Below are 26,361 nucleotides of genomic sequence, written 5' to 3'. Positions count from 1 at the left end.
ATTTATACAAGCAAAAAGTTTATTTCTAGAACTTTGGCTTTTATACACTACATATAAACACCCCTACACACACATCAGTTATTTTTAAAATTCTTTTTGAAATGCACATAATATGGTTTGAATTAAAAATCACTGGACATTTCAACAGAGCACTGGAAGAATAACATTAATTTCCATTCCTACATATATGTTGTATTTTACAATAAAAGAACAAAAACAGCAAAAATATTCCAGAACTCTTTTGTCTGCTATGTGGGTAGTATTTCAAATCATACACTAAACATGAAAAACCTTTTTACCTTTTTTACAAAGAAATTAATTGCTTAATGAATAATTGTTTATAATTCTTTCTAGTTCATAGAAATATATATATTAAAGAATTTGAAGGGATGTGTTAGATTGTGTTGCATCTACCCTTTTTCCTTTTCCTCCCAGGAATTTAAAGGAGAAAACAGGAGCCAAAACATTAGAGAATGTTTATATCATGTTTCAGTAAACTTTTTTGAAAACTATTTTGTTGAACTTACTCTTCTTCCTATTTGAAAAAATTCACAGATGCAAATCCAAGATTCCAGATGGCTTGCTTTTTTATTGTTTTTACTCTATCTTTTCTTCATCTTCTCTTTAAAGAAACTGTAGAATTTCCTTAAATGTCAGCATTTCTTTCTTATACTTGCATGTTTCATTTTCTCATGAAAACTAATCCTTATTGCCAGTCTTACAAATGTTTGAAAGACTTTAATAACAAATGTTACTTAAGCTTGTTAAAATGAAGGCATATCTGGTACTATCTACTGATACTCTTAATGTAGAAAATTTTTATAGCAGAATTTAGACATTCTTCCAAACGAATGGCTCACTTAATTATGGAAAAACATACATAGGAAACTCCATGGGCCTGAAAAGACCTGAGCTCCCCTTCCTGCTGTGGCATCAGCTGTTCACCTTTCAAGAACAAGTGCTGCCTGAGCCCTTTCCTGTGCAAAACTTTAAGTGCATGAGGGCAAGATACTTCCAACACAGAGACATGTACCTGGTGCTTGCGACAAGTCCAGCTTTGGACTGGGTTCATTCACAGTACGACCTCACAACCCTGTAAAACAGATATTATCATCCTCCCTTCATAGATAAGAAAAGGGAGTTTCAGTGTTGTTCAGGAAATTGTCCAAAGTTAGAGAAGTGAGAGTTCTGGGCTTACATTATGCTATTTGACCACAAGTTTAGTAGTCCATCATTGAATCTGAAAGACTCCAAGCCAAACTGTCATATGGCCTCAGGATCCAAATGTTACCAATGGAGTCACACGTTTGAACATTTACAGGAAAATACAAATAGTTCAGGTGAAATGCACAATGGCACAGAAACTGCGGGTAAAGGCTGGGGTATGGGAATAAGGCAACACCTAATATTCACACCTGTACTTACCCTCTTAACTGAGCATTCTCACTCCTGAGAACATACCCCAAAGACAGTCCACCAACAATATAAAAATACATATGCACAATTGACTGAAGGAAAAATACATAATTGCAAACTATCAAGAACTATCAAATGATCCAGCATAGGAGATTGGTTGAGTAAATGATTTTAGAGACACTCAATAAAGAAAATGCAGCTATACAAGAGAATAAGAAAGCTCTCAATGATCTGATATAGAGATTTCTAGGAGGTATTACTAAACAAAGGAAAAAGCACAAAACCATATACAGGGACTTCCCTGGTGGCCCAGTGGTTAAGAATTCACCATCCAAAGCACGGCACACAGGTTTGATCCCTGGTCAGGGACCTAAGATACCACACGCCAAGAGGCAGCTAAGCCTGGGTGCCACAACTAGAAAGAAACAAAAAAACCTGTCAATTTTAGTGGTTTGCCAAAGGAATTCTGACACTGCTTGAGATGTAGTTTTAAGACCGAACAAACAAGTAAATGTGTTACTGTCAGGAGCTAAGATTCTCATAGGCAAAGACAGGTTATACAAATATGAAATGAGGAAAAGAAGAGCAAGCCCTGTGGGGCTAGATGGAAATCTGAGGTATGGCATGAATTTACGATGTCTAAAATATGTAGAAATAGCTGTGAAAAGAAGAGAAGTGAGAAGCAAAGGAGAAAAGAAAAGATATAAGCATCTGAATGCAGAGTTCCAAAGAACAACAAGGAGGGATAAGAAAGCCTTCGTCAGCGATCAAAGCAAAGAAATAGAGGAAAACAACAGAATGGGAAAGACTAAGATCTCTTCAAGAAAATTAGAGATACTAAGGGAACATTTCATGCAAAGATGGGCTCGATAAAGGACAGAAGTGGTATGGACCACAGAAGCAGAAGATATTAAGAAGAGGTGGCAAGAATACACAGAAGAACTGTACAAAAAAGATGTTCATGACCAAGATAAGCACAATGGTGTGCTTATCTCACCTAGAGCCAGATATCCTAGAATGTTAAGTCAAGTGGGCCTTAGAAAGCATCACTATGAACAAAGCTAGTGGAGGTGATGGAATTCCAGTTGAGTGATTTCAAATCCTGAAAGATGATGCTGTGAAAGTGCTGCACTCAATATGCCAGCAAAGTTGGAAAACTCAGCAGTGGCCACAGGACTGGAAAAGGTCAGTTTTCATTCCAATCCCAAAGAAAGGCAATGCCAAAGAATGCTCAAATTACTGCATAATTGCACTCATCTCACACATTAGTAAAGTAATGCTCAAAATTCTCCAAGCCAGGCTTCAGCAATATGTGAACCATGAACTTCCAGATGTTCAAGCTGGTTTTAGAAAAGGCAGAGGAACCTTGCCAACATCTGCTGGATCATGGAAAAAGCAAGAGAGTTCCAGAAAAACATCTATTTCTGCTTTATTGGCTATGCCAAAGCCTTTGACTATGTGGATCACAATAAACTGTGGAAAATTCTGAAAGAGATGGGAATACCAGACCACCTGACCTGCCTCTTGAGAAATCTGTATACAGGTCAGGAAGCAACAGGTAAAACTAGACATGGAACAACAGACTGGTTCCAAATAGGAAAAGGAGTACGCCAAGGCTGTATATTGTCACCCTGCTTGTTTAACTTACATGCAGAGTACATCATGAGAAACACTGGGCTGGAAGAAGCACAAGCTGGAATCAAGATTGCCGGGAGAAATATCCATAACCTCAGGTATGCAGATGACACCACCCTTATGGCACAAAGTGAAGAGGAACTAAAAAGCCTCTTGATGAAAGTGAAAGAGGAGAGTGAAAAAGTTGGCTTAAAACTCAACATTCAGAAAACGAAGATCATGGCATCTGGTCTCAACACTTCATGGCAAATAGATGGGGAAACAGTGGAAACAGTGTCAGACTTTATTTTTCTGGGATCCAAAATCACTGCAGATGGTGACTGCATCCATGAAATTAAAAGACACTTACTCCTTGGAAGGAAAGTTATGACCAACCTAGACAGCATATTGAAAATCAGAGACATAACTTTGCCAAAAAAGGTCCGTCTAGTCAAGGCTCTGGTTTTTCCAGTGGTCATGTATGGATGTGAGAGTTGGACTGTGAAGAAAGCTGAGCGCTGAAGAATTGATGCTTTTGAACTGTGGTGTTGGAGAGATTCTTGAGAGTCCCTTGGACTGCAAGGACATCCAACCAGTCCATTCTAAAGGAGAATAGTCCTAGGTGTTCATTGGAAGGACTGATGCTAAAGCTGAAACTCCAGTACTTTGGCCACCTCATGCGAAGAGTTGACTCATTGGAAAAGGCCCTGATGCTGGGAGGGATTGGGGGCAGGAGGAGAAGGGGTGACAGAGGATGAGATGGCTGGATGGCATCACTAACTCCATGGACATGAGTCTGAGTCAACTCCAGGAGTTGGTGATGGACAGGGAGGCCTGGCGTGCTGCGATTCATGGGGTCGCAAAGAGTCGGACACGATTGAGAGACTGAACTGAACATATTTAGAAGCATGTTCATTTGAGCACATGTGTATGAATGTATGTATTTATAGCTGTACATATATGTATATTCATGTGTGTATTCCCTGGCATTGTCCACTAGAAAGTCCAGAAGCAAAGTCATCCCAGTAGCAGTGACCACACTAACACCCAGATCTTGACCCTTCCCCACTAAAAGGAACCAAGGCTCTTTGGAGAAATAACTGATAAGAGTGTAAATGCGGGGTAGGTACAAGATGCACCTGAAATACCATGAGATGCCAAAAAAGGGAGAAAATGATCAAAACAATGGTAGGCGACATGTCAAAAGGGCTCCCATTGGCCATATCTAGGACAATTACAACACCAGAATAGCTAGGTACAGTAGTGCATTAGAAACCACTAGAAAAAATAGGAGTAAGTCCATGCTGATAACAGAAATAAATTAAAAAGAGAGAAGGTGAGGCTCTCACAGTGGAATGTCAAGGATTGACTGATAAATGTGGAGGATATATGTATGTGTGTATATATATATATACACACATACATATACACACCTAATTATGACTGATTGAAGTTGTACCGCAGAAAAAAACACAGCACTGTAAAGCAATTTTCCTCCAATTAAAAATAAAATATGGAGGCAATGGGAGAGCTAGAAAGTCAGCATTTTGCAAGCATCATAGTAAAAGATCTAATCAGGAAAGAGTCCTAAGTCAATGTTAGACCTAAGGGACATTTTGAAGAGCGCAGTATTTGCACTGAATGACATGATCCCTTCACAGATTTCCTATTAATTGTAAAGGAGGGGAAAGAAACCAGCAATTACACTAATTTAAAATAACCAACGAGAGGTAGACAGGAGTCTCCATGCTCCTCCAGATCTAACACCCCAGGCGAGCCACAACTTCACCTGGGCTGCTTTCCAGCTGAGAATGCAGAATCTCATCTGACTACAGTGAAATATCAGACAAATATGAAAATCTACAGTTGACCCTGGAGCAATAGTGCATTAGCAGTGCCAATCCCCACACAGTCGGCCCTCTGGATCCAGGGTTCTGCTTCCACATGTCCAACTAAGCACAGATCAAGAAGTACCTGTACCATCTATTTAGTGAAACAAATCCATCCATGGTGGACCCATGCAATTCAAACCCCTTGATATTTAAAAGTCAACTGTATTTTCAAAAAGTGGGGTAGAATTGTATTCTTCAAAAATCCCCCATCCATCATAAAAAACAAAAATGCTACTAAAATGTTCCAGATTAAAGGAGGCTAAGTTGATTCTACACTGGAGCAGGAAAATGCTATTAATATAAAGAATGTTATTAGGTCAATCAACAAAGTTGAAAAAATATTTATATATATTTCTATAAGTAGATAATAGAAGTATTCTATCAACATAAATTTATTAAGAAGATAAATATGCTGTGGCCACATGAGAAAATATTCTTATTCTTAGGAAATACACACTGAAGTAATTAGAGACAAATGACATGTGAAACATACAGTCAAATCACTCAGAAGGTAGTATGTATGTGTAGAGAAATAACAAAAATGGAAACAGAGTAAAATGCTAACAAATGAATGTAAGTAACAATATATAACCCTGTTCTTTGTAGTATTTTAATCTTTGCAACTTTTTATAAATTTGGAATTGTCCTCAAATAAAATCAAATTTTAAAACTCTGTAGTTCTACTTCAAGCATGAAAGGAATGCCTAGCTTGTGTAACCAAAACCTCTTGGGCTTATTGATGAACAGTGTCAGCTCCTGGCCACCATCACTTCCCGTGTCCTCTTGCCAAAGCAGGCAGAGAGTTCAGCCACGTTGGTCTAATTACTTGTGGCCAGAGCTGCCAGAAACCTTTTGATTCTACATCCTGTCACGCTGGGTGGGTTTAGCTGAGGTCAGTTCCACGATGTATTACATGTAAATATAATCACAGCATCATTTTTTCCCCCGTTCATTCAACAATGTGCTTAGTACATGCCAACTTCTGGGCCTACTGTGGAGACTACATTCTCCCCTGTTAATGAAACCAAGAAATTTGGGTATGATCCTAAACTCCTCCTTATTTTCACAAATCATTCAATCTGCTACCAATCAGAAACAACTTTACCTCCTATTAATATAAAGAATGTTATTATACATGTCTCCCAAATGTCCCCATTTAAACATCTACCACATATCTGAGACTCCCTGAACCTCTCTACTCACAGCCTCCCCCACCTCCCTTGATGGCAGCTCCATTCTTGCTGCCATTGGTGCCAAACACATTTAAGTCACCAAGCCATATTTCCCACGTCCATAAAACCATGTGGCTGCATCCAGATCCAAAAGCTTCTCAGCACTTGAAATAGTACGACTCTGGTCCAAGTCACTATCATCTCTCATCTGGATTTTTGAAATCAGCATTACTTATTGAATGAGTGAACAACCAGCAATCTTGGCTCTCAGGGCACTCAGTGAAAATCAACCATTTCATCCAAACTTTTAAAAAATGTAAACTCCAGTAATGAACACATTCTTAAAACCGAGAGCTAATATACATGTTGTAAAACAATAGTGGGGTTTTTATTAAAATAAAAAACCACATATTAATCAAATTAACAAAGATCAAACACAAAGAACAAATATTAAAAGCAGCAACAGAAAAACAACAAATAACACACAAGGGGATTCCCATAAGGATAACATCTGATCTTTCAATAGAAACTCTTCAGGCCAGAAAGGAATGGCAAGACATACTTAGAGTGATGAAAGAAAATAACCTACAGCCCAGATTACTGTACCCAGAAAGGATCTCATTCAAATATGAAGGAGAAATCAAAAGCTTTACAGACAAGCAAAAGCTGAGAGAATTCAGCACCACCAAACCAGCTCTCCAACAAATGCTAAAGGATCTTCTCTAGACAGGAAACACAGAAAAGGTGTATAAACTCGAACCCAAAACAATAAAGAAAATGGCAACAGGATCATACTCATCAATAATTACCTTAAATGTAAATAGGTTGAATGCCTCAACCAAAAGACAAAGACTGGCTGAATGGATACAAAAACAAGACCCCTATATATGTTGTCTACAAGAGACCTACCTCAAAACAAGGGACACATACAGACTGAAAGTGAAGGGCTGGAAAAAGATATTCCATGCAAATAGAGACTAAAAGAAAGAAGGTGTAGCAATACTCACATCAGATAAAATAGACTTTAAAACAAAGGCTGTGAAAAGAGACAAAGAAGGACACTACATAATGATCAAAGGATCAATCCAAGAAGATATAACAATTATAAATATATATTCACCCAACATAGGAGCACCACAATATGTAAGACAAATGCTAACAAGTATGAAAGGGGAAATTAACAATAACACAATAATAGTGGGAGACTTTAATACCCCATGCATACCTATGGATAGATAAACTAAACAGAAAATTAACAAGGAAACACAAACTTTAAATGATACAATAGACCAGTTAGACCTAATTGATATCTATAGGACATTTCACCCCAAAACAATGAATTTTACCTTTTTCTCAAGCGCACATGGAACCTTCTCCAGGATAGATCACATCCTGGGCCATAAATCTAGCCTTGGTAAATTCAAAAAAACTGAAATCATTCCAAGTATCTTTTCTGACCACAATACAGTAAGATGAGATGTCAATTACAGGAGAAAAACTATTAAAAATTCCAACATATGGAGGCTGAACAACACGCTGCTTATCACAGAAGAAATCAAAAAAGAAATAAAAATATGCATAGAAACAAATGAAGATGAAAACACAACAACCCAAAACCTGTGAGATACTATAAAAGCAGTACTAAGGAGAAGGATCATAACAATACAGGCTCACCTCAAGAAACAAGAAAAAAGTTAAATAAATAACCTAACTCTACACCTAAACCAACTAGAAAAGGAAGAAATGAAGAACCCCATAATTAGTAGAAGGAAAGAAATCTTAAAAATTAGGGAAGAAATAAATGCAAAAGAAACAAAAGAGACCATAGCAAAAATCAACAAAACCAAAAGCTGGTTCTTTGAGAAGATAAATAAAATTGACAAATCATTAGCCAGACTCATCAAGAAACAAAGGGAGAAAAATCAAATCAATAAAACTAGAAATGAAAATGGAGAGATCACAACAGACAACAAAGAAATACAAAGGATCATGAGACTACTATCAGTAACTATATGCCAATAAAATGGACAACTTGGAAGAAATGGACAAATTCTTAGAAAAGTACAACTTTCCAAAACTGGACCAGGAAGAAATAGAAAATCTTAACAGACCCATCACAAGCACGGAAATTGAAACTGTAATCAGAAATCTTCCAACAAACAAAAGCCCAGGACCAGACGGCTTCACAGCTGAATTCTACCAAAAATTTAGAGAAGAGCTAACACCTATCCTACTCAAACTTTTCCAGAAAATTGCAGAGGAAGGTAAACTTCCAAACTCATTCTATGAGGCCACCATCACTCTAATACCAAAAAGTGACAAAGATGCCACAAAAAAGAAAACTACAGGCCAATATCACTGATGAATATAGATGCAAAAATCCTTAACAAAATTCTAGCAAACAGAATCCAACAACATATTAAAAAGATCATACATCATGACCAAGTGGGTTTTATCCCAGGGATACAAGAATTCTTCAATATCTGCAAATCAATCAATGTAGTATACCACATTAACAAATTGAAAGATAAAAACCATATGATTATCTCAATAGATGCAGAGAAAGCCTTTGACAAAATTCAACATCCATTTATGACAAAAACCCTCCAGAAAGCAGGAACAGAAGGAACATACCTCAACATAATAAAAGCTATATATGACAAACCCACAGCAAACATTATCCTCAATGGTGAAAAATTGAAAGCATTTCCCCTAAAGTCAAGAACAAGACAAGGGTGCCCACTCTCACCACTACTATTCAACATAGTTTTGGAAGTTTTGGCCACAGCAATAAGAGCAGAAAAAGACATAAAAGGAATCCAGATTGGAAAAGAAGTAAAACTCTCACTGTTTGCAGATGACATGATCCTCTACACAGAAAACCCTGAAGACTCCACCAGAAAATTACTAGAGCTAATCAATGAATATAGTAAAGTTGCAGGATATAAAATCAACACACAGAAATCACTTTCATTCCTATACACTAATAATGAGAAAATAGAGAAATTAAGGAAACAATTCCATTCACCATTGCAATGAAAAGAATAAAATACTTAGGAATATATCTACCTAAAGAAGCAAAACACCTATATATATAAAACTATAAAACACTGGTGAAAGAAATCAATGAGGAAACTAATAGATGGAGAAATATACCATGTTCATGGATTGGAAGAATCAATATAGTGAAAATGAGTATACTACCCAAAGCAATCTATAGATTCAGTGCAATCCCTATCAAGCTACCAAAGGTATTTTTCATAGTTCAGTTCAGTTCAGTCACTCAGTCATGTCCAACTCTTTGCAACCCCATGAATCGCAGCATGCCAGGCCTCGCTGTCCATCACCAACACCCAGAGTTCACTCAAACTCATGTCCATAGAGTTGGTGATGCCATCCAGCCATTTCATCCTCTGTCATCCCCTTCTCCTCCTGCCCCCAATCCCTCCCAGCATCAGGGTCTTTTTCAATGAGTCAACTCTTCGCATGAGGTGGCCAAAATATTGGAATTTCAGCTTTAGCATTAGTCCTTCCAATGAACACCCAGGACTGATCTCCTTTAGGATGGACTGGTTGGATCTCCTTGCAGTCCAAGGGATTCTCAAGAGTCTTCTCAAACACCACAGTTCAAAAGCATCTATTCTTCGGCTCTCAGCTTTCTTCACAGTCCAACTCTCACATCCACACATGACCATTGGAAAAACCAGAGACTTGAGTAGACGGACCTTTGTTGGCAAAGTTATGTCTCTGCTTTTGAATAGGCTACTAGGTTGGTCATAACTTTCCTTCCAAGGAGTAAGTGTCTTTTAATTTCATGGCTGCAATCACCATCTGCAGTGATTCTGGAGCCCCCCCAAAAAAAGTCTGACACTGTTTCCACAGTTTCCCCAACTATTTCCCATGAAGCGATGGGACCAGATGCAATGATCTTAGTTTTCTGAATGTTGAGCTTTAAGCCAACTTTTTCCAACTTTTTTTATAGACAGAGAAGCTCTATACAGTCAGCAAAAACAAGACGGGGAGCTAGCTGACTGTGGCTCAGATCATGAACTCCTTATTGCCAAATTCAGACTTAAATTGAAGAAAGTAGGGAAAACCACTAGACTATTCAGGTATGACCTAAATCAAATCCCTTATGACTACACAGTGGAAGTGAGAAATAGATTTAAGGGACTAGATCTGATAGGTAGAGTACCTGATGAACTATGGATGGAGGTTCCTGACACTGCACAGGAGACAGGGATCAAGACCATCCCCATGGAAAAGAAATGCAAAAAAGCAAAATGGCTGTCTGAGGAGGCCTTACAAATAGCTGTGAAAAGAAGAGAAGTGAAAAGCAAAGGAGAAAAGGGAAGATATAAGCATCTGAATGCAGAGTTCCAAAGAATCAGAAGGAGAGATAAGAAAGCCTTCTTCAGCGATCAATGCAAAGAAATAGAGGAAAACAACAGAATGGGAAAGACTAGAGATCTCTTCAAGAAAATTAGAGATACCAAGGGAACATTTCATGCAATGATGGTCTTGCTAAAGGACAGACATGGTATGAACCTAACAGAAGCAGAAGATATTAAGAAGAGATGGCAAGAATACACAGAAGAACTGTACAAAAAAGATCTTCACAATCAAGATTTTTCACAGAGCTAGAACCAATAATTTCACAATTTGTATGGAAATACAAAAAAACCTCAAATAGCCAAAGCAATCTTGAGAAAGAAGAATGGAACTGGAGGAATCAACTTGCCTGACTTCAGGCTCTACTACAAAGTCACAGTCAACAAGACAGTATAGTACTGGCACAAAGACAGACATATAGATCAATGGAACAAAATAGAAAGCCCAGAGATAAATCCACACACATATGGATACCTTATCTTTGATAAAGGAAGCAAGAATACACAATGGAGAAACAACAATCTCTTTAACAAGTGGTGCTGGGAAAACTGGTCAACCACTTGTAAAAGAATGAAACTAGAACACTTTCTAACACCATACACAAAAATAAACTCAAAATGGATTAAAGATCTATAAACGTAAGACCAGAAACTATAAAACTCTTAGAGGAGAACATAGGCAAAACACTCTCCAACATAAATCACAGCAGGATCCTCTATGACCCACCTCCCAGAATATTGGAAATCAAAGCAAAAATAAACAAATGGGACCTAATTAAACTTAAAAGCTTCTGCACAACAAAGGAAACTATAAGCAAGGTGAAAAGACAGCCTTCAGAATGTGAGAAAATAATAGAAAATGAAGCAGCTGACAAAGAATTAATCTCAAAAATATACAAGCAACTCCTGCAGAGTTGCAACTCAATTCCAGAAAAATAAATGACCCAATCAAAAAATGGGCCAAAGAACTAAATAGACGTTTCTCCAAAGAAGACATACAGATGGCTAACAAACACATGAAAAGATGCTCAACATCATTCATTATCAGAGAAATACAAATCAAAACCACAATGAGGCACCATTTCACGCCAGTCAGAATGGCTGCGATCCAAAAGTCTACAAACAATGCTGGAGAGGGTGTGGAGAAAAGGGAACCCTCTTACACTGTTGGTGGGAATGCAAACTAGTACAGCCACTATGGAGAACAGTGTGGAGATTCCTTAAAAAACTGGAAATAGAACTGCCATACGACCCAGCAATTCCACTGCTGGGCATACACACCAAGGAAACCAGAATTGAAAGAGACACGTGTACCCCAATGTTCATCGCAGCACTGTTTATAATAGCCAGGACATGGAAGCAACCTAGATGTCCATCAGCAGATGAATGGATAAGAAAGCTGTGGTACATATACACAATGGAGTGTTACTCAGCCATTAAAAAGAATACATTTGAATCAGTTCTAATGAGGTGGATGAAACTGGAGCCTATTATACAGAGTGAAGTAAGCCAGAAAGAAAAACACCAATGCAGTATACTAACGCATATATATGGAATTTAGAAAGATGGCAATGATAACCCTGTATATGAGACAGCAAAAGAGACACAGATATATAGAACAGTCTTTTGGACTCTGTGGGAGAGGGAGAGGGTGGGATGATTTGGGAGAATGGCATTGAAACATGTATATTACCATATGTGAAACGAATCGCCAGTCCAGGTTCGATGCATGATACAGAATACACGGGGCTGGTGCACTGGGATGACCCAGAAGGATGGGATGGGGAGGGAAGAGGGAAGGGGATTCAGGATCGGGAACACATGTACACCTATGGCAGATTCATGTCAAGGTATGGCAAAACCAGTACAATATTGTAAAGTAATTATTCTCCAATTAAAATAAATAAATTTATATTTAAAAAAATAAAATAAAATATGGAGAGGTAGGAATTCCCCCATGGTCCAGTGGTAAAGGCTCTGCACTTTCATTGCAGTGAGTCCAGGTTAGATCTTGGTGAGGGAACTAAGACCCAGAAACAGGGCAGTGTGACCCCCCCAAAAAAAGCCAAAACAAAAAACAAAACAAACCAACAAACAGAAAAAACAGTGAGGTGAGTGAAATGAGTATACAAATGCAGAATCCTGTTTTTATTAAGATTCTGATATTTTGTTCATCATGGATTTTTGTTTGCATTGATTTTGATTTTTTAATTACTTAAAAATAGCATTTATTTGCAAATCAAAATCACAGTGAGACACCACCTCACAACCACTGTGACAGTCACAATAAAAAAAGTAGAAAATCACAAGTGTGAATGAGCATATCGAAAACTTGGAGCTCTGCTAGATGGGAATGTAAAACGCTTTAGCTGCTGTGACAGTTCATTAAAGAGTTAAACTCAATAAATAAAAGTAAAAAATAAAAAGAAATAAAATAAAAAACTAACCAAGAATTATTTATATGACTAGATCACTTGACACTCTTCTAGAAGTTGTGACCAATACTATAAAATTACAAAAGTTTATTAAATAAGTGAAACAAGAGTATAAACTATTTTTACCTGTGACTGATATAACTATATAGCTATAAAATGTGTAAGTATCAAATTAAGACTCCTGGCTAGAACAAAAGAATTCAACAAAACATCCATATTTGAAATAAACATAAAATTCCACAGCTTTCACCTCTATCAGCAAAAAAAAGTTATGAGATATAAGAGGAGGAAAAAAATGTTAACTGCAACATTAAGAAAAAACACATAACTAAACACTATGCAGGCACAACATGAATATATAATAAAAGGAGAAATATTTGTGATATGCTATGAAGTATAAAAACTGTGTACAAAACCACATGGAGATGAAATATATATACATGTCTATATACATACATTAAATGTTCACTCTAACAGGGAAAAAATCTAAGAGGGTGTACCAAAGTAATAATCATAATCACTACCTTTGATCTAAAGTACTAGATAATTTAAATTTTCTTCTTCATAGTGTAATTCCCAGATTTCTACAATCATCATGTAAGATTTTTCTTTAAACCACAGTACCTACTAGGAAGCTTAAACAATGCATAAAAGTATTTATACTAATTAGATTCTGACCTTGTCAGAGGGATAAACTTTTATAAAAACAGTACTTAGTTACAGACAGCTATTTGCTATTTGCAAAGCAATATATAGACAAATTATCAGTACACATTAAATATTATTAATGTTTATTAAAATATGTCAATGTGTTATGTTGGGCACAGTTAATATTTAAAAGTGGAATGGGACAGCATTAGTGCCACAGTATTGGAGAAGGAAATGGCAACCCACTCCAGTATTCTTGCCTGGAGAATCCCAGGGACAGAGGAGCCTAGTGGGGTCACACAGATCAGACACGACTGAAGCGACTTAGCAGCAGCAGAAGCAGCAGTGCCACAGAGCGACCTCAGGAAAATATTTTATCTACAGGACATTGCTATTCTTTTGAGAACTCAATCTCTGAATTTGGCCCTAACAGCACTTAACATACGTAGTTAAGTCTCTGGAGCAGTCAACCAGAAAACCAGCAGAATAAGGCCCTCAATCATTTTTCAAATTGATGGTGATTACTGTTCCAGGTGATAACTTTCAGGGGCTTATTTAATCTGTGATTAACAGTTAGGCCTCCATATTAATCAACTTTATTCTAACATATATATCACCACCTCACAAAGAGATGCCCTGGTAGAGAAAGAAAAAAGACTCTGCAAATCCAGAATACTCAGGAAATGGTGTGCTTTGGTTAATGTAGTATTTAATAAAACAAAAATTTTTTCTTTTTTTTAATTTATTTTAATTGGAGGCTAATTACTTTACAATATTGTAGTGGTTCTGCATACGTTGACATGAATCAGCCATGCGTGTACATGTGTTCCACACCCTGAACCCCCCTCCCACCTCCCTCCCCATCCCATCCCTCAGGGTCATCCCAGTGCACTAGCCCTGAGCACCCTGTCTCATACATTGAACCTGGACTGGTGATCCGTTGCACATATGGTAATATACATGTTTCAATGCTATTCTCTCAGATCATCCCACCCTCACCTTCTCCCCCAGAGTCCAAAAGTCTGTTCTTTACATCTGTGTCTCTTTTGCTGTCTCGCATATAGGGTCATCGTTACCATCTTTCTAAATTCCATATATATGTGTTAATATATATTGTATATATTATATAATATATACAATATATATATATAAACATAGAATATGTATTGGTGTTTTTCTTTCTGACTTACTTCACTCTGTATAATAGGCTCCAGTTTCATCCACCTCAATAGAACTGATTCAAATGCATTCTTTTTAATAGCTGTGTAATATTCCATTGTGTATATGTACCACAGATTTCTTATCCATTCGTCTGCCAATGGGCATCTAGGTTGCTTCCATGTCCTGGCTATTGTAAACAGTGCTGCGATGAACAATGGGGTACACGTGTCTCTTTCAATTCTGGTTTGCTCAGTGTGTATGCCCAGCAGTGGGATTGCTGGGTCGTATGGCAGTTCTATTTCCAGTTTTTTAAGGAATCTCCACACTGTTCTCCATAGTGGCTGTACTAGTTTGCATTCCCACCAACAGTGTAAGAGGGTTCCCTTTTCTCCACACCCTCCCCAGCATTTATTGTTTGTAGACTTTTTGATAGCAGCCATTCTCACCGGAGTGAGATGGTACCTCATTGTGGTTTTGATTTACATTTCTCTGATAATGAGTGATGTTGAGCATCTTTTCATGTGTAAAACAAAAATTTTAATCCCTTTGATTCAAGCATGAGTTATATGTGACCTGCTCTGTCACTTTACTAAAGACCACAGCCACTAAAAGAGCCAGGAGCACACGGTGCCTCAGGATGCACACTGACAAACGGTCACGCTTTCTCAGAAATGCCAGGGCACAGACAGTGAGCTGTGTGTGTAGGAAACCAGGCCACCCCCTGGAGACTGCCACTAAAAAAATAAAAAATCACACAATGACATCAACTTTATTGTTGCTTTTGCCTAATAATGAAGAAATGTAAGAAATTGAAAGTTCAAGTTAGCTGCAACTTTACCAAACATTTATCTCAAAGCAGCAGATGGCATTTTAAGGCAGTGTAGTAATAATGTACAAAGAGTTCACCAAAGGACCTCATTCACAAAAGTAAGTTAGATCTCAATGGAAAAATGACATTGAATAATAGTGATGTTTCCATGAAAAAGTCTTACCATTTTATTATCATGCTTTGTTTTGTTTTTCCCTCTCAAGGCCACGCAGTTTGTGAGGTTGTAATCGTAGATCCCCCGACCAGGGACTGAACATGGGCCCTAGCAGTTGGAAGTGTGGAGTCCTAACCACTGGACTGCCAGGGAACCCCTACTATCACATTCTCACTAAACACTCTGCTAGCACGCCACGTAATTCTGGGAGGGATCACTGCATTTTCTTCTAGAAGAACGAATGGTAGTACCAAGTTCTCTGCTTTGGCAGCCCACCACCCTAGTACATCAGTTCACTGATCAGGTGACAAGTGTTTACTGAGCACCTGCTGCATACAGGACACTGAGCCAGATATGTTCCAACTGTGGTTGCAGCCACTTTTCTTCCTGTGTCTTAGTTCGTGGCTGCATCAGCAGATTGGTTTTACCTCTTTTTACAAGTGTCTTATTAGAAAGTCAATTCAAGACCATTCACTTGAATTCTGTTCTGCCAAAAGCTAGTATTAAAGAGACAGAAGGGTGGATTCGCCTACGTCTTATTTTCACCTGTGTATCCCATAAACATGAATCATAGTAACAGCACTTCAAGGAAGCATTACTTTCACAGGGAGATTAAAAGGAAGCTTTCATATTCTTGTCTTCTTTTGCCTGGTTTCCCTAAAACTACTCATCAAGGCAGGAGAGCACCCTGAGGCTCTAACAAATCCTGTGCCTACTAACCAAGTAGTCCTGGAGGTCTCTGCCAAGTTGTAGCAGGACAATCAGCATTTTTGCAGCCTTGGCTCACACTCCCTTGAAAGCATCCAGAATTTCTCATCTGGTTTACCTACCATGCTCAACTAGGGAAAGAACAGAAGTGTGACTTCCTATATTGTTCAACTGACTTTGAGACAAAATTAGGACATGTTTTGTCCTGCATGAAGGCTGCACCCTTCTAATTACATGAATCTTAAGTCAAGAAACACCTGGAGTAACAGGCAAATTTGGCCTTGGAATACGGAATGAAGCAGGGCAAAGACTAATAGAGTTTTGCCAAGAAAATGCACTGGTCATAGCAAACACCCTCTTCCAACAACACAAGAGAAGACTCTACACATGGACATCACCAGATGGTCAACACCGAAATCAGACTGATTATATTCTTTGCAACCAAAGATGGAGAAGCTCTATACAGTCAGCAAAAACAAGACCAGGAGCTGACTGTGGCTCAGACCATGAACTCCTTATTGCCAAATTCAGACTTAAATTGATGAAAGTAGGGAAAACCACTAGACCATTCAGGTATGACCTAAATCAAATCCCTTATGATTATACAGTGGAAGTGAGAAATAGATTTAAGGGCCTAGAACTGATAGATAGAGTGCCTGATGAACTATGGAATGAGGTTCGTGATATTGTACAGGAGACAGGGATGAAGACCATCCCCATGGAAAAGAAATGCAAAAAGCAAAATGGCTGTCTGGGGGGGCCTTACAAATAGCTGTGAAAAGAAGAGAAGTGAAAAGCAAAGGAGAAAAGGAAAGATATAAACATCTGAATACAGAGTTCCAAAGAATAGCAAGAAGAGATAAGAAAGCCTTCTTCAGCGATCAATGCAAAGAAATAGAGGAAAACAACAGAATGGGAAAGACTAGGGATCTCTTCAAGAAAATCAGAGATACCAAGGGAACATTTCATGCAAAGATGGGCTCGATAAAGGACAGAAATGGTATGAACCTAACAGAAGCAGAAGATATTAGGAAGAGGTGGCAAGAATACACAGAAGAACTGTACAAAAAAGATCTTCACAACCCAGATAATCATGATGGTGTGATCACTCATCTAGAGCCTGATATCCTGGAATGTGAAGTCAAGTGGGCCTTAGAAAGCATCACTATGAACAAAGCTGGTGCAGGCAATGGAATTCCAGTTGAGCTATTCCAAATCCTGAAAGATGATGCTGTGAAAGTGCTGCACTCAATATGCCAGCAAAGTTGGAAAACTCAGCAGTGGCCACAGGACTGGAAAAGGTCAGTTTTCATTCCAATCCAAAAGAAAGGCAATGCCAAAGAATGCTCAAACTACCGCACAATTGCACTCATCTCACACGCTAGTAAAGTGATGCTCAAAATTCTCCAAGCCAGGCTTCAGCAATATGTGAACCGTGAACTTCCTGATGTTCAAGCTGGTTTTAGAAAAGGCAGAGGAACAAGAGATCAAAGTACCAACATCCGCTGGCTCATGGAAAAAGCAAGAGAGTTCCAGAGAAACATCTATTTCTGCTTTATTGACTATGCCAAAGCCTTTGACTGTGTGGATCACAATCAACTGTGGAAAATTCTGAAAGAGATGGGAATACCAGACCACCTGATCTGCCTCTTGAGAAATTTGTATGCAGGTCAGGAAGCAACAGTTAGAACTGGACATGGAACAACAGACTGGTTCCAAATAGGAAAAGGAGTTCGTCAAGGCTGTATATTGTCACCCTGTTTATTTAACTTATATGCAGAGTACATCATGAGAAACACTGGACTGGAAGAAACACAAGCTGGAATCAAGATTGCCGGGAGAAATATCAATAACCTCAGATATGCAGATGACACCACCCTTATGGCACAAAGTGAAGAGGAACTGAAAAGCCTCTTGACGAAAGTGAAAGAGGAGAGTGAAAAAGTTGGCTTAAAGCTCAACATTCAGAAAACAAAGATCATGGCATCCGGTCCCACCACTTTATGGGAAATAGATGGGGAAACAGTGGAAACAGTGTCAGACTTTATTTTTCTGGGCTCCAAAATCACTACAGTTGGTGACTGCAGCCATAAAATTAAAAGACACTTACTACTTGGAAGGAAAGTTATGACCAACCTAGATAGCATATTCAAAAGCAGAGACATTACTTTGTCAACAAAGGTTCGTCTAGTCAAGGCTATGGTTTTTCCTGTGGTCATGTATGGATGTGAGAGTTGGACTGTGAAGAAAGCTGAGCACCGACGAATTGATGCTTTTGAACTGTGGTGTTGGAGAAGACTCTTGAGAGTCCCTTGGACTGCAAGGAGATCCAACCAGTCCATTCTGAAGGAGATCAGCCCTGAGATTTCTTTGGAAGGAATGATGCTAAAGCTGAAACTCCAGTACTTTGGCCACGTCATGGGAAGAGTTGACTCATTGGAAAAGACTCTGATGCTGGGAGAGAATGGGGGCAAGAGGAGAAGGGGATGACAGAGGATGAGATGGCTGGATGGCATCACTGACTTGATGGACATGAGTCTCAGTGAATTCTGGGAGTTGGTGATGGACAGGGAGGCCTGGCGTGCTGTGATTAATGGGGTGGCAAAGAGTTGCACACGACTGAGCGACTGATCTGATCTGATCTGATCTACCTTCACAGACAATACTAAAGAACTAATAATGATAATCACCTCCTATTCGCTCCTGTGCCCTAGAAAGGTTATTTTTTCCCCTTTGTTAAAACTGAAGTGACATTTCTCCATTACTAACTCATTCATTTATACTCACTTCCCCTTCCCTTCCTTGAAAAGGAGTTGTTTACCCGAGTCAATTAACCTGGTTCCCTGTGGCCGCAGCTGAAGAAAACATGGCAGTTTTACTTTACTAGGTCTTCTAAGTTATCAGTGAGCAGACAAGGCTTCCCGTCTCAGGGAAGCTAAGCACTAAACACAAACTTACATCTTTTCCCAGTACTCTGAGTTCAAACTGGGTCTCCTTGAAGTGAACCTTTGTAATCCGAGGCCTGAAAAACAAAGCAGATGGTAGTGCTACTGGTGCTTTTAAGAATTAATCAGAAATTCAGAGAAGTATCCGGTAGAAAAAAAGGTTGCTCCTACTGGGCCCTTCATAGGTTGCTACTGTAACTGTAGAGAGTTCCCTGTATATCCTTTGCTCTGGACACCTTCCTAAACACACTTCCTTCTCATTCTCCTGGGCTTCTCCAGTGAATGCAGGTGAGCTTGGCATCCCCAGGCCCTGGCAGTACAGCCTTTCCAGAAACAGTGTAGTGCTGTGGGCTCCCCAATCTCTCTCAGATCCTGCCTCATTTAGGGTCAGAACTCAGAGCAGTCCTGGGCCCACAGTTCACCACACACACTGGAATGGATAGGAAATCCTATTATAAACAGCCTCCATGGACAAGAGAGTCTAGAATAAAAATACCTCAAATTTACAGAGAACATACACACCGACAGGAACTAGAAGAGAACTTACACCCAGTTTCACTCATTTATTATCAACCACTGGAAATGTCTGTTTGCTTTTCCCCAACACTTTCAGTGACATTCTAGTTCCATAAGCCCAATACATACAGTGCACAACTTTAATACCAATTCTGCCCTCAAGTTAAACTTACCAGAAATACTTTCCCACTTGTTTTTTATTCTTATAGACAACGACACCAACCGGAGTTAATCCTAAAAAATACTCAGATTTGTTTTCTCCCTGCAAAAACAAACATATGCTTGTAACCATAAATTTATTCATGTAAAAAGTCTCTGTCAAACTATAATTAGCCATATGCACATTATCTGTTGCATAAATACTGGATCTGGTTTTTCAAAGACATCAGCTTAGAAAGCTAGTTAAGCTATCATGGTAGCTAACTTGCTGCTCATTTTTCCTGAAGTTTTTAAGAAAAGTGTTCTTGTGTATTCTAACTGGTCACCTCAGTTCATTAAAAGAACCTGGACCACCTGGACCACCCACCAATCAGGCCACTGACTGATGCACTCCATGTTGCTTCTATAGTGGTGTTCAACCCTAGCTGCATATTAACTGGAATCCCCCATGGACCTTAAAATGCTCTTGCCTGGGTACCATCAAAACAGGTTAAATGGGAATCTATAATGATGGAATCCTGGAGAAGGCAATGGCCACCCACTCCAGTACTCTTGCCTGGAAAATCCCAAGGACAGAGGAGCCTGGTGGGCTGCAGTCCACGGGGTCACAAAGAGTTGGACATGACTGAGTGACTTCACTTTCACTTTTCCCTTTCATGCATTGGAGAAGGAAATGGCAACCCACTCCAGTGTTCTTGCCTGAAGGATCCCAGGGACGGGGGAGCCTGGTGGGCTGCCGTCTATGGGGTCGCACAGAGTCGGACACGACTGAAGTGACTTAGCAGCAGCAATGATGGAATCCAGGTAACAAAAACACATAAATGTTCTAGGTGATTCTCCTGAGCAGCCAAGAACTGATAACCACTGGCTGCCCTAAAGGGCCCTTTTCAAGATCACTTATCTTGATCTTACTCTCCGATCTGGACGATCATGAGGCCTGGTTCACCACCGTCCTCCCTAGAAACCTCAGTCAGCCACCTGCATGGTTTTCTGAGGTCTCCAGCATACGCCTTTCTATTTTCATTTGTGACTTAAGACTGCTCAAAAATTTTAAAATACGATCTCTTCTGGTAAAGACTTGAAACCTTTCATTTCTGGGCAATAACAAATACCAATTAAGAAAATGGGATTCTGAATTGAAAATGTCACAGAGTGCATACCAAACAGGGAATTGAGTTTGTATTTTTTTTTTTTTTTCTATTCTAAGGTCAAATAACAGCCTGCAAAGCCAAATTCCCAAGGAACATAAGATAAATATATTTTCAAAGAAAATCAGCTGTAGCCTATTTATAGTTCTAAAAATTCAATTTTAAAGCAATGTATGGAAGATACTAATGAATCTGATTAATTTGCCATAAATTTCCACCTCTCACAAAAAAACGCGTTTTTTGAATTAGGGTAAACATTACACAAACGTAGAGGTATTTTACAGAAGACCCTCTTTATACATTCCCTATAAAATATACTTTTTAAAAAACTGAAAACCTAACAAGATTAATGTGGCAAGAAGAGAAAAAGGGAAGTATTCCATAAAGTTTTAGAAGAAGTTTTAAAGGACAGTAGGATGGAGCATTTAATGGTTTAATGAGATTAGATTATAATTTATCAGGGAACAACTACTTCTACCAAATATGTAACTTTCATGCCATATTAACAGTATACACAGGGATGCTTCTAGTTTTTTACAAATAAAATGAGATGATTTGTTTTGGGAAACTCTGAGACTCTTATGAGCAAAAGACATATTACAAAATGAATACATCAATTAGTGCCTGTATTATAGTAAGTATTATCAGGATTTCTTAAAAACTGAGTTCTGAGTCCATAATTCAATTGACAAGCATTCAATCTACATACACCCTTTAGCAATTCATTTCATGTAAATAAAACATCTGATTCACTTTCTCAAATAATCAAATTTGTTTATTGCTAACTAAACTCACAAAATCAAAGACAATGACATTCCAGTCTCATGGGCATAGAAGAACCAATTGGTAACCTGAGAAAAGTGTCTCAAAGTTGAAGACCTGGTCCAGAAAACTCAGTGCAGATTCAGTGTAAGTGTCCACTGATCCTATTCAGAAAGCTTTCATCAGCCACTGAAGAAAATCTGCAAAAATGTTCCTATTTATACAATGGCAATAACTACAGTAGGCAGTAACCCTAATACTGATAACACCTGAACATCCAACCTAGAACCACCGATAGTTATACATGTACTGTTGCCTAAAGTCTACTTTGCCATGCAGGTGATTTTATGAATGCTTTTCAGCCATACACTCTATTTTTGGAAAATCCTCCTGTTTTCTGTCTAATATAATCAATTATAGACTAATTTAAAACCGTTTTGATGTTTAGCTAACCCCTCTGGAATTATTATCCAGATTGTGTTTTCAAGCCAGTTAATTGTTTTCTACACATGGAAATACAATCACAGACTTTTATGCAAAACTCATTAGGATTTAAACAACGCAAAAGATTCTTTATGTTCAAAAACACAGATGAAAAAGTATCATCTGCTCACTAAACAACAGGATTGCTGCTTTCCTTTGGGAGTTTCAGTGACTTTTTAAGAAAATGTCATCAGCTTAAAATATTCTGTGTTAATTAAATGTTACTCACATAGACAGGATGGAGGTCAACACCATACATCTCCAGGGATTTGGCAGTCCTCAAGTAATTCAGCTCTGCTTCAGAAGGAGCCTGACCCCTGCACTCAGCATAAAAACAGAACAGCCTTACTTTACTTACAGCTACTGCGCTCACAGGGAATATAAACCATTTTCACTATATTCACTGGAAAAATAAATAATCCTTTGTGCTAATGCAAACTTAAGCCTTCATATTTCAAGAAACCTCCTGCCTTCCTGGTGACAAAATTTTATATTCTGAGGTGACACTTGTAAGTATTACCAAATCTAGTTTTGCTCATTATAGCCAACTACAATAGCTCCACACATATTAAAAAGTCTCAGTTTCAGAAACCCCAAAGAGAGTATTGAGCATATAAGCACTCACATGAAAAAGCACACCCCTTTGCAAAGAGTAAAATGTCTCTATGCTCCAGCAGCTCTCCATCGGGAGGTAAACGGAGGAGAGCAGTGGTGGGAAGAATGAGAGTGGGCTCCTCAACAACCAACCTTGCTCAACAGCATTTCCTGAGCACATGTGCAGTTCTTCAGAAACTGCAAAAATATCTGTCATTTTCTTAATACAAAATGCTTGTCACTTTTCTTAAAGTCTTCCCTGACTCTTCATTGGTGATAATATACAGAAAACAGCATTCCTTCCTAATGAGGATAAGCATCTGCCAAGAATCTCCACAGATAAGTGGAACTCTGTGTGTGTGTGTGTGTGTGTGTGTGAGAGAGAGAGAGAGAGAGAGAGAGTGAGAAAGAGATTTTTAATGGTTAACAAAAGGAGTTTTTAAATATTAAAAAATACTACTTCAAGGCAATCCCATGTTTCAGCCATGGTACTCTGGAAAACCCAGCAATGCAATACTTTTGAAATCTATGAAGAATGTTTATCACAAATTAGACACAAAAAAGCTACCAAATACTGACTGAGCTTTAGCCTCTCAAAAGTAACCACCATGCTGTCAATGCCATCACATAAAACAGACAAGGTGCTTTGTCAAAGCTCCTTGATAATTTCAAAACATAATTATACTTGAGAACTCCTAGCACAATTAGTATTCTCCGAATGTGCCAAATACACTGGCCTTCATAATTTTGCAACAGGCATTCTTTCAGCACTCATTTCAGTGAAACCTTATAACGCAGGACTCTAGAAAAAGGCTAGAATACAAGGTAGAGAGCCTGGTTTCTCTGATTGCAATTTCTGCTGCTACTCATTGAAACAAATCCTTTAGGCAAACATTTTTTTGTTGACCAGATTAATTCTACATTTTCGTCTCTTAAGTATGGTAGATCGGAAACCAAGCAAATTCAAGAGGGAAAGTTACATGAGAGGCAATAAAGGCAAAGTTAATCAGTATAGGAAATTTAACAAAATAACTAAAATTAAATTATAACTTCAATGCTGCAGGTCATTAATTGAAAATCCTACTCGTGGAGTGTGTGTATTTCTCAGAAGTGCATGTGGTGTTAATATAATACCCTTTGAAAAGCCACACTGGTGTCATGATCTCCAGATTCATTGCTAAAGACTGAATAAGGGTTTGCTTGTAACTGTGAAGAATTTGCATACTTAAGACAGAGCAAATCCAGAATACATTAAGGCTTTTGTGACTATAAAATGTGTTCATAGTTTAAAAAAATTAATTTCACGAGGTACTGGTGACTGAAAAAAATATAAAATTGTAAAATATAGTATGAACAGAATGATTTCATTTATGTATTTCATACATACATAAATACATTTATATATTTCATTTCATACATACATAAATCTAAATAAAATAAAATTTCATACAAAATAAATTTTCTCTGTGGGAAATTATGCATAGAGAGGGATCTGAAAGGCCACTGACTAAAAATACACTGACTTTAAGTATTAGGATTTACTCTTTTACACTTATTTTTTTCCTTTTTAAATTGTCTGGGTTTCCTATGAGCATTTTAGTGTTATAAGCAGTAAAAAAAAAAAAAAAAAAACCTTTAAAAAGAAAAATGTTCAAGACATAGAATAAGAAACTTTTCTTAAGCCTGTCAATAGCATAAGATGATCGCTGATGCAATGTAAAGTGGGATTCTTTTTTTTTCCAGCTTTATTGAGATATAATTGACATATAACATTATGTAAGTTCAAGGTGTATAACATAGTGATTTGATATGTTTAAACACATATTGCATAATGATTACCATCATAGCATGGCTATCATTTTTGTTGTGCTAACATTTAAAATCTACTCTCTTAGCGATTTTCAAGTCTATGAATACACTGTGAGGGCATAATGCTAAACGACATAAGACAGATGAAGACAAATACTGTAAAATATATCACTTGTATGTGGAATTAAAAAAGGAGACCTCATAAAAACAGAGACTAGCATGGTGGTGGGAAGGGAGGGGTGTGTGTATGTGAAACAGAGACATGTTGGTCAAAGAGTATAAATGTCCAGTTATAAAATGAAGTTCTGAGGCTCTAATGCTGATTATTGTTAATAAAATGTGCTGATTATTGTTAATAAGATGTGCTTCTTACGTTAGAGTTTTATGAATCCTTTCTATAGCTTCTTCAAGTTCTTCCTTTTGATCAGGAACAAATCGGTACTCTGACACATAGCCTGCAGTATGTTTATATGGATCATAATCTCCGAGTTCAGCTAAAAAAGAAACAAAATGTAATTTTTTTCTATTTTAGGATAATATACCTAAAAATACAGGAATAAAAGTATGCCTATCGTGCTTAAATATTTTCTTCAAATGCTTTACTAATAAATTTATATAAGGTAACTAATTTTAGTTTAAAACAACTCTGATGAGCATATATAGAGAATATAAACAAAACCTTATCTAAAAATCATAACATTTTTGCTTTCTGTGAGACTATAACTATCATTTTCATTTAACTTATTCTTACCAGTTTATATGAAGTACAATGTTGTAAATAGAATTTAAAGCACATATAATGGAAATGCCTGAGGTGAAAAACAACCAGATCCTCTCTCTGACAAGAACACCAAGAGATAAAGCATGTGGTTCAAAACATATTTGCCCCAAATAATGGTCATGGAAATACAACACGATGTTGCACGTAACCCCACTACAGTTTACACAAAGAACAAAATGAAACCAGAGAATTCACTGTGTTAGGCTTATAAAAATTCTTCCTACATTAATCAGCTTCCAAGCCCAACCCAGTTCCCCAGTTCATTTACACAGCATTTTTCTGGGAATATTTTTTCTAGACTGTTTCTGGTCTGCAAAAACTACACAGTATGTTCCTTAACATACTGTCTCATCACCCCATATCTAGCTTGATTCCTTGAAAGGGCTCAGTAATTATAAATAGAAGACAGCCTCAGATTCAGCCTCCAAAATGACAATGCAGCCTGGAGCTGCCCCTCAATATGGTGGCCACATTGATGCCAAGAGCTAATGGACAATGGGTGTTGACTGTAGGCAACACATAAAACTGGTGATGGCACCTGCCCATGTGGAATCTTCACAGCAGCCGCCTGGAATCAGTGGGATCTCTGAGACACAGCAACTATGACGGATCGATCAACTTAGGCAGAATGTAGAACAGAACAGATTTTCAGACTCTCCACTGAGTCAAGAATCAATGCCACTCCTATGGCTAAAATTCCATGGGACCTACTATCAGGGATATGTAACCAGTTTCATTTTCACC

At 38.0% G+C, this 26,361-nt stretch overlaps 1 protein-coding gene across 10 annotated transcripts in view; it reads right to left on the bottom strand.

Annotated features, from left to right (window-relative positions):
- The window catches only part of EPB41L4A (erythrocyte membrane protein band 4.1 like 4A), a 296,657-nt gene that overhangs the window by 90,073 nt on the left and 180,223 nt on the right, over positions 1-26,361 (bottom strand). For all 10 annotated transcript variants that reach the window (NR_198911.1, NM_001435210.1, XM_010808814.4 and 7 more), the window contains 4 exons: positions 25,210-25,330; positions 22,663-22,750; positions 20,055-20,143; positions 19,379-19,442 (listed from right to left, as the gene is read on the bottom strand). Coding sequence is in view for 9 of the 10 variants with exons in the window: in NM_001435210.1 (NP_001422139.1) it covers positions 19,379-19,442; positions 20,055-20,143; positions 22,663-22,750; positions 25,210-25,330 (362 nt within the window). In the remaining variant the exon portion in view is untranslated. The remainder of the gene's footprint in view (positions 1-19,378; positions 19,443-20,054; positions 20,144-22,662; positions 22,751-25,209; positions 25,331-26,361) is intronic.

The sequence above is a fragment of the Bos taurus genome, chromosome 10 (assembly GCF_002263795.3).
Source record: "Bos taurus isolate L1 Dominette 01449 registration number 42190680 breed Hereford chromosome 10, ARS-UCD2.0, whole genome shotgun sequence".
NCBI classification, from domain to species: domain Eukaryota; kingdom Metazoa; phylum Chordata; class Mammalia; order Artiodactyla; family Bovidae; genus Bos; species Bos taurus.
The sequence above is the reverse complement of the archived record's forward strand: the minus strand, read 5'-3'. Positions and strand labels throughout refer to the sequence as shown.